General features: G+C 49.5%; 1 protein-coding gene across 1 annotated transcript; it reads right to left on the bottom strand.

Moving 5' to 3' along the window:
* Window positions 1–1,041: 1,041 nt before the first annotated feature.
* LOC105472312 (homeobox B1) lies at window positions 1,042–3,040 on the bottom strand. Its single transcript, XM_011725439.3, has 2 exons — window positions 2,455–3,040; window positions 1,042–2,003 (listed from the first exon to the last, which is right to left on the bottom strand). Exons 1-2 carry the CDS (start codon window positions 3,038–3,040, stop codon window positions 1,675–1,677), a joined length of 915 nt encoding a protein of 304 aa, XP_011723741.1. The 3' UTR covers window positions 1,042–1,674.
* Window positions 3,041–9,217: the final 6,177 nt, after the last annotated feature.

Raw genomic sequence — 9,217 nt, 5'->3', positions numbered from 1 at the left:
GAGTTGGAGACCATCCTGGGCGAAATGGCAAAACCCCGTCTCTACAAAAATACAAAAATTAGCCGAGAATGGTGGTGTGCACCTGTGGTCCCAGCTACTCTGGAGACTGAGGTGGAGAATCGCTTGAACCTGAGAGGCAGAGGTTGCAGTGAACGGAGATTATGCCACTGTACTCCAGCCTGAGCAACAGAGCGAGACCCTGTCTCAAAAAACAAACAAACAAAAAACGAACAACAACAACAACAACAAAAACAAAACACAAACCCAAAAAACAAAATACAAACAAACAAAAGAACTGCACTCCAGCCTGAGCGACAGAGTCAGACCCTGTCTCAAAAAAAAAAGAAAAAAAAAAAAAAGAAAGAAAAGAAAAAGAAAAATCTCTGGGAATTGCATTCATCCCACTTCTTCCATGCTTTTCTGGATTCTTGCAATAACCAAGGGACTGACAACTGTCAAGCCTGAGTGCCTGGGACCCAATTCTGCTTAGGCCACACCCAGTAAGTCCTTCTCTTTATCCAGCTGAGATCTTAAAGCTCAGTTCATTCCAGCCCAACCAGCCAATGGCCACTCTTTCTTCACCTCTTCTCCACGGTGGACAGAGTATGAAGCCTCCTCTACCCCTGAATGGAGAAACAGAAGCAGGCAGGAGGAAGGGAAAACACAGACTTTATTGAAATGAGGTAGTTGCAGGTACAAAGCGAACCCCGGCTCACTTGGGGCTCAGGTTTCCAGAAACTTAGACGGCTCCTCCTCTTTCTCCAAGGTTCAGATAAATCCTTGCAGCTGTTGGGAGCCCTCACTGTGCCTGGCTCTCCCTGGGCTGCCCCCAGGGGTAGGGGTGGAGATGGGGAAGAGGGTCCTGGGTTTTCCAGGAGGCAATAAATAGGGGAGGAGCTAGTGGGGGCGTGCCTGTACCTTCCTGGTTGTGGCTTGCTGGGGGCAGGACTTGCACAGCGTTCCAGAAGTCTCTGGAATACCAAGTTCCAAAACACTTTGGTGACATAGTGATGAGGTCGCTGGTGTGAGGAGGCAGGTCTCAGAAAACAACCTCTGGAGGCTGCATTAGTGCAATATAAATGTGCCAGGAGAGGGCTAATGGGGTTAGATGGGGGCGGGGGCTTTTTGGTCTATCACAAGGCAGCTGGTGCTATTGTAAGGTCTGTGGTGACTGGATTAAGCATTGATAATAATATGGCTGCACCCAAACACTTCCCACACAAGAAAATTTAAGGTTCTGTCTCAGGCCTAGAATGGGGGAGTTAGGATAAGAGTGCGTGAGGAGACTCCTCAAAGCTCGGAAGGCACTGAACTGAATAAACAGAAGTTGGAAGGGAAAGGAGAATGAATCCAGGAGGATGAGGCTGGCCCCCACCCCCACCTCATGTTGACACTGAGTTGATCCCCAGATCAAAGGCAGAAGCCCTTCCCTCTACCTTTGACAGGTTCCATGCCTCCCAGGCCACTGGTCGTGTAGGGCCCCCAGTCACCCAGGTCTGAGAAAAATGTTTCCCCATCCCCCCTCCTACTCCCAGGCAGGTCTAAACTGGCATTTCAGCCCTAGAGAGGATCCCCAGGCCAGTGAAGCCCAGGCCTGGGGTTGGGGAGAGCCTGGGATAGGGCTGGACTGGGGCGCTCCAGTGCCTGGAAGCCCCATTGGTGGCTAGGTTCAGTTCAGGAGGTGACAGAGCTGGGTGAGGCTTCTGGGGAGGTGCATGTTGACTGGTCTGAGGCATCTCCAGCCGCCTCCTTGGGGCAGCCTGGTGGGGCTGGGGGCACCCGACCTCCCTCTCGCTCGCGCTTCTTCTGCTTCATTCGTCGGTTCTGGAACCAAATCTTGACCTGCGTTTCATTGAGCTCCAGGGTGGCTGCGATCTCCACCCTCCGGGCCCGGCTCAGGTACTTGTTGAAATGGAACTCCTTTTCCAGTTCTGTCAGCTGCCTTGTGGTGAAGTTGGTGCGGAGGCCACTGGGCGAGCCCAGGCCGGGCTCTGACACCTTCCCTAGGGGCGGGGCAGGGAGAAAGCCCAGGTCAATTCTCTCACCTCTTCCTCCTTCCCCTTCCCTCCTCCCGGGGCTGGCTCTGGACCTCCATTCACCATTTTGCCCAAGTACAGTTGTCAAAGTTCCCAGGGACCCAGGTACCCCCATGGTGATCATCAAGTCCAGAGCAGCCTTCCCCATACTTCCATCCCCCGATGCACACCAGGTCCTGGGCCTGTGCTGGGTGCACAGATCAGGAAGTGGGGTGTGTATGGAAACTTACTCCTGGGGTGACCGGTTACATACTGGGTGAGGAGACCTCACCTGACCTGAGACATGGGTTGTGCTCTTACCTGTGTCTACCAGAGCCGCTGAAAGAGAAGAACCCAGCCCAGGCCCAGGACATGTCACTGCAGGGGAAGCAGAGATACTTTGGGCCCCGGAGAAGGGGTGGCCACATCTGAGCCCTACCTGTCTTGGGTGGGTTTCTCTTAACCTTCATCCAGTCGAAGGTCCGGGCCGTGGGGGTGTTAGGTTCTGAAGGGCAGGGCGCTTCCTTGTCCTCGGAGAGGAGATCAGCATAGGCCGGTGCAAAGCTGGCGGTCTGCTCGTTCCCATAAGGGGGATGCTGCGGAGGATACGGCCCCGGACCGGCTCCACCTGCTCCGTAGCCATCGGACAAGCCCCCTAGCTGGGCCCCGTAGCTGGTGGGATGAAAATAGCCTCCATCTCCTTCTGATTGACCCAGAGGGTAGTACTGAGAAGGCCCATAGCTGGGGCTGCAGGCGGCTGGGGCATACCCCGAGGGCGCGGAGCTGGGGAAGGGTACCCCCAGGGCCGAAGGCGGCTGCTGGGCGGGATAGCCGGAGTTCTGCTGAAACGCGGGGCTGGACAGCCCCCCACCGTAGCGGCCCTCGCTTGCATAGCTGTCAACCGCCTGAGTCGAGCTTGGGGGAAAGGAGGTTGGGGCGCTGTGGGCGCTGTGGGCGCTGTAGGCGCTGGGTCCCCGGTTACAGAGTGGGTACTCTAAGAAGGAGTTCATCCTATTATAGTCCATGCGTCAAGGCCACAGGAGGGTCGGCCCGTTTGGGGGAGACACCCTCTTGCCCTACAACCTTTCGGCAGTATGTCACAGCGCTGGGGCTCGAATCCATGGCCTGGCCCGCTCGCCTGGGCCAGCGCTTCCCTAGGAAGGGGGTAGGGAGTGGGGGTGAGGGGGCACATGTGATCTCTCCCAGGCCAATGGGCTAAGCGGGCCAGAGTTTGGCAGCCCCAGCGCCCATCCATCACCCCCCAAGCATTAGCATGACAAAGACACTTCAATCACCCTCAGCCCATCCATCTGAGAGCGACATGGAAGCGTCAAAAACATCTTTCTTCAAAGACTTTTGGAAAGAAGGGACTAGAGGGAGGGGGGAAAAAGTTAGGAGAATATTCAAGACTTTCCTTCCCTCCCAACCCCCAAGGCCTTCAATAGGCTCCTGGGTTATTAGATTGGGACAAATTCAAGCCAGCTGCCCCTCACTCTTCCTACCCCTCAAAGAAATCTTCCCCCCAAGTCTGTGGACCCGGAGGTGGGGAATCCAGCTTCCTTACTTTGCCCAGAACTCCCGAACCATGTTCCTTTCTTCCAATTTGTCTTAGGGTGATGGGCTAGGACAGCCGGGTGAGGTATGTTATCTTGGGCCAAATGGATTACTGTGTGGTAGGGCGGTTGGGGGAGGTGGTGCAAAAACACCTAAGGGTATGGGGCAGGATCTAGAATCTAGAGGCAGAATTCATGAAGCCGGGGTGGGAAAATGGCATTTCAGGGAGCAAGGCAGGACTACAGAAATGTGGAGAAAAGGATGAGAAATGCCCCATCTTCCCTCTCTCTCTCTTTGCATAAATGTTCTGTCCTCATTCACACATCCATTTCTCTCCCTCAACCTCTCTTTATATTCTCTCTGTCTCAATCCATCTCTCTGTTCGTCCATCTTTCTCCATATTTATATTCGTTCCCTACCTATCCATCAACTCATCTCTCTAGATGTATTTATCCTCTCTCTAGCCATCCATAGCTGTAGCTAGCTCACTCACTCAGACTTAAATAACTCCCTATATCTCTCTAGAGAGCCACAATAAGCACAGCCAGGTGATGTTTACAGGGAGGTGAAGAGGAGGGGAATTTTTTATTCTCTTCTTGAAGTGTTTAAAACTAGTAGAGACCTGTAATCTCCTGGTTCCCTCCTACCTGTCTCTCCTTCACCACCCTCCATCTCCTTCCAAAAAAAAAAAATTCCAAACCTCAGATGCATAAATTTAATACCAGTTAAATCTTAAAGATTACTCCAGATTTCAGTGATTTTTCTAGAATTGATAAAGGGAGTTTGGTTAGAGAGTGGGAAAATCAGGGTGGAGGCCCCGTGGCTCTGAATTCTAAGACTCCGGAGTGAGGAGTGGCATCTCGCCCCTTTTTGTTCTGTGTGGCTGTTGTGGAGGGACACGGGATGTGTCTTCTTCACTTTCTCAGACTCCAAACCCAGATGGGACTAGAAGAGAAGCCCTTAGGTAGAGCTCATTGATTCTCCTCCTCCAGGCAACTCGAGGGCAAGAGTTTGGCGCAATCCAACACCCACGCTCATTTGTAACCTGTCAGGGTGTCTGCCTGGTCGGAGGCCTGGGGCCGAAGCTAGGGCAAGTCCAGGAGGGCAAGAGTTCAGGGAGTGATCTCTGTAAACAATGAAGCTCAGGAGAGGAAAGGGAAGCAGGTGGGACAGGTTTAGGGAGGACCCTCAAAACTTCTCAGGTTTCCACACTCCAAAAAGGGCAGGATGAATATTCCTTCCTCTGCAAGGGACCCCAAAGTTGTCCCCCTCAGTCTGTGTCTTGCCCCTCCATCTTTGTCTCCCATTCCCTCTTGTTTTGCTTGACCTTGCCATAGCTGCCTCTCCTGCTTTCTGCTCTATACCACCAGCATCACACTGCCTTTCTCTTCTCTAGTAATTGTGGGCCTAGCCCAACTCTGTTTTTTTCGGGGAAAGGGTTTTGTTTTGTTTTTGTTTTTTGAGATGGGGTCTCACTCTGTCATCTAGATTGGAGTGCAGTGGCGTGATCTCCGCTTACTGCAACCTCTCTGCCTCCCAGTTTCAAGCAATCCTCTCACCTCAGCCTCCCAAGTAGCTGGGACCACAGTCATGCACCACTGGGCCTGGCTAATTTTTGTGTGTGTGTGTTTTTAGTAGAGACAGGGTTTCGCCATGTTGGCCAGGCTGGTCTTGAACCTCTGGCTTCAGTGATCTGCCTGCTTCGGCCTCCCAAAGTGCTAGGATTGCAGGCCTAAGCTGCTGCACCTGGCCATCACCCCCAACTCTGAAAGAGCTCAAAGCATTTCACAGAACCCCTGTCTCCTTTCCCTGATCATGTGTACTCTGCTTCAGACCCTGCTTCAAGCTGAGGGGGAGGGGGACCAGCTGGTAACTTCTTTAAGAGATGCAATGGGGGAGAGAGAGAATGTTCACTTGCCAAGGGAATGAGGGCAGACAAAAGAAAGGAAAATTGAGATGGGAGGAGGTGACCTGCAGAGGAATTGAAGAGAAAGAGATTATTGAGGTGAGAGCAAGCTTATTTCTTTCTATTTTACTTTTTTGGGGAGAAGATTTGCAGATGCTTAATCCTTTCATTTTAACATGTCTTCCACAGACACTAAGAATAACTTGTCTGGAGGAAACTAGGATTTGTCTTCTAACCCCAAATTTGAACTAGGCCTATATCCGATCTCACTGCTCTGCTTCTGACAGACTTAAGACTTCTTCACCTTCCACCTTTTCCTCATCCCAGGGAGAACCTTCTCACCCCATCCTTTGCCTTCGTAATTAAGGGAACAATTTGAGGTCTAAAGGAAGAAGTGAATTTCAAATCAGTTTAATAAAACATCACAAATCTGTCTGGGAATTGAGGAATGCATTCCCTCTATAACAGCTGAAGTTAAAGACTGAGGCAAGTCAGCTGGGCGCAATGACTCGCACATTTAATCCCAGCATTTTGGAAGGCCAAGGCGAGAGGATCACTTGAGCCCAGGACTTCGAGACCAGCCTGGTCAAGATGGTGAGACCACATCTCTACAAAAATAAAGAAATTTTAAAATTAGCTGGGTGTGGTGTTGCCTCCACGAAGTCCCAGCTGCTCAGAAGGGAAGATTGCTTGAGCCCCGGAGTTCAAGGCTGCAATGAGCTATGACCACACCACTGCACTCTAGCCTGGGTGACAAAGACCCTGTCTCTATTTAAAAAAAGGAAAAAAAAAAAAAGTGCCTCGAGTTATACTGTCAGTTGCAGTGATTGCCTCAGCTTTCCAAATTTACTATGCTCCCCAATTCATCCCTGAGTCATGCCACCTTCTCTTGTGTTAGCAGGGACATTAAAACTTCCCCAAATTCCTGCTGGTTCTCCCAGCCCCAGCAGAAAGGACTGGGAGAACCAAGTAACTTTGATCCCTAGGTTCCCAATCTCCTCCTCCTCCCTAAAAGAAGCTTCACTGACTGGAATAACCTATGGCCCATAGGATTTTTGGTTTACCAAATTAAACTCACCAGAGAGGGTCTGGGTGGACCGAACACCAAATGAAATAAAGTTGATGTCCTAGTTTGTATGATCTGCTTGTGCATAAAAGACAGCAAGGAGAACATAGACATGTTTGGAACTGAAGGTATCTTTGACAGTTTTCACTCCTTATCACACTGAGAATGCGGTCAAGGAAACCATTCTAACCGGAATGGGGATATATTAGAAGTTTAACCTTAGATTCTGGTCCTTTCTGTGGAGGAAGCTGCTTCAGCTGGGGGCTTGGCAGGAGCGATCTAAATTCTTTCATTAGATCTTAAATGTCTCTATCTGCTCTCTCCAGCCCGAATCTTGGGAGGCCAAACCCAAGATCAAAGGTTGGGGCTAGGCCGGCGCGGTGGCTCACGCCTGTAATCCCAGCACTTTGGGAGGCCAAGACGGGCGGATCACCTGAGGTCGGGAGTTCGAGACCAGCCTGACCAACATGGTGAAACCCCATCTCTACTAAAAAATACAAAAATTAGCCAGGCATAGTGGCAGGCACCTGTAATCCCAGCTACTTAAGAGGCTGAGGCAGGAGAATCGCTTGAACCCGGGAGGCAGAGGTTGCAGTGAGCCGAGATCGCGCCATTGCCCTCCAGCCTGGGTGACAGAGTGAGACTCCGTCTCAAATTAAAAAAAAAAAAAAAAAAAAGATTGGGGCTTAGGAGGTAAAAGAATATTCATAATTTTTTTCCTTCTTTCTTTTTTTTTTTTTCCAGGCAGAGTTTCGCTCTGTTACCCAGGCTAGAGTGCAATGGTGCAATCACGGCTCCCTGCAGCTTTGACCTCCTGGGCTCAAGCGATCCTCCCACCTCAGCCTCCTGAGTAGGTAGGACTATAAGCATGCACCACCACAAGTTTTTCACTATGAGATGATTTGTTTTTGTTGCCGTTAGGGAAAGGACGTTCCTTTTAATTCAAGCTAATTAAACTGTCATAAATCTGGTTGAGAACCTTAGACTGTAGGTAGTACATATTGTAATGGGATTAGTGCTAGCTGTGGAGCCAGAATAGTTGGGTTCAAGTCCTTGCTTGGCCATCTGTTTTTTTTTTGGTTTTTTTTTTTTTTTGATACAGGGTCTCACTTTGTCACCTAGGCTGGAGTGCAGTGGTGCAATCTTGGCTCACTGCAACCTCTGCCTCCCAGGCCCAAGCAATCCTCCCACGTCAACCTCCCAAGTAGCTGGGATCACAGGTGTATGCCAACATACCCAGCTAATTTTTTGTATTTTTGGTAGAGATGGGGTTTTGCCATGTGGCACCGGCTGGTCTCGAACTCCCGAGCTTGGGCAATTCACCCACCTCAGCCTCCCAAAGTGTGCGATTACAGGTGTGAGTCACTGTGCCTGGCCTTTGCTTGGCCATTTCTTAGCATTGTGACACTAGACAAGTTTCTTGATTTCTATGAGTCTCAGCCTTGGAGAAAAAGAATGGGTTTAATACTACTTATCTTGCTGCCTTGTTAGTAGGATTAAAGCAAACAAGAAAATACGAACCATAGGGAACTCTCTAAATGTATGACATCAACTTTAAATCACATTCTGAAATGATATGAGTCAGTCTGCTTTTAATATAACTAGCATAGGCCGGGCACAGTGGCTCACGCCTGTAATTCCAGCACTTTGGGAGGCCGAGGTGGCCGGATCACGAGATCAGGAGATCGAGACCATCCTAGCTAACCTGGTGAAACCCATCTCTACCAAAAACAAAAAATTAGCCGGGCGTTGTGGCAGGTGCCTGTAGTCCCAGCTACTTGGCAGGAGAATGGAGTGAACCCGGGAGGCAGAGGTTGCAGTGAGTCAAGATTGAGATCGCACCACTACACTCCAGCCTGGGCAACAGATAGAGGCTCCGTCTCAAAAAAAAAAAAAAAAAAAGTAAAAAAAAAATATATATATATATATGTATATATAACTAGCATATTAAAATATGGAAATATGTAGGCTAGGTGCGGTGGCTCACACCTGTAATCCCAGCACTTTGGGAGGCGGAGGCAGGCAGATCACCAGAGGTCAGGGGTTCAAGACCAGCCTGGCCAACGTGGTTAAATCCTGTCTCTACTAAAAATACAAAAATTAGCCGGGCGTGGTGGCACACACCTGTGGTCTGTTACTCGGGAGGCTGAGGTAGGAGAATTGCTTGAACCTGGGAGGCGGAGGCTGCAGTGAGCCGAGATTACGCCATTGCACTCCAGTCTGGGTGACAGAGTGAGACTCTGTCTCAAAAGATAGATAGATAGATAGATAGATAGATAGATAGATAGATAGATAGATAGACAGACAGACAGACAGACACACAGACGTGATAGGAGAATAGCATTTAGGCTATATTTTCATGTAACAAAGCATCATATATTATACAATATAATATGTACTTTATCATATGCAAATTTCATTGAGAATTGAGAAGATTGGCTCTGTTTAGGCAAACGATTTTGTTTCTTGAAAACCAAAGCCTAATATTTTATACCTATAAAGAATCCAAATTATTAAAATTGCAACAGAAAGGTTTGTGGTTGGATATTAGAAAGAACTTCTTGATTTTCCAAATGTTGGGGAAAAGTTTTCTAGGGAGGATGTTGTCTCTTCTTCCTTAAGGGATTTAGCTTGGAAACTGTCCATCCTGGAGGGGACCTGACTTCTGGAATCTAG

The sequence above is a fragment of the Macaca nemestrina genome, chromosome 17 (assembly GCF_043159975.1).
Source record: "Macaca nemestrina isolate mMacNem1 chromosome 17, mMacNem.hap1, whole genome shotgun sequence".
Classification (NCBI taxonomy): Eukaryota; Metazoa; Chordata; class Mammalia; order Primates; family Cercopithecidae; genus Macaca; species Macaca nemestrina.
This window is presented reverse-complemented; position numbering and strand designations above follow the sequence as displayed.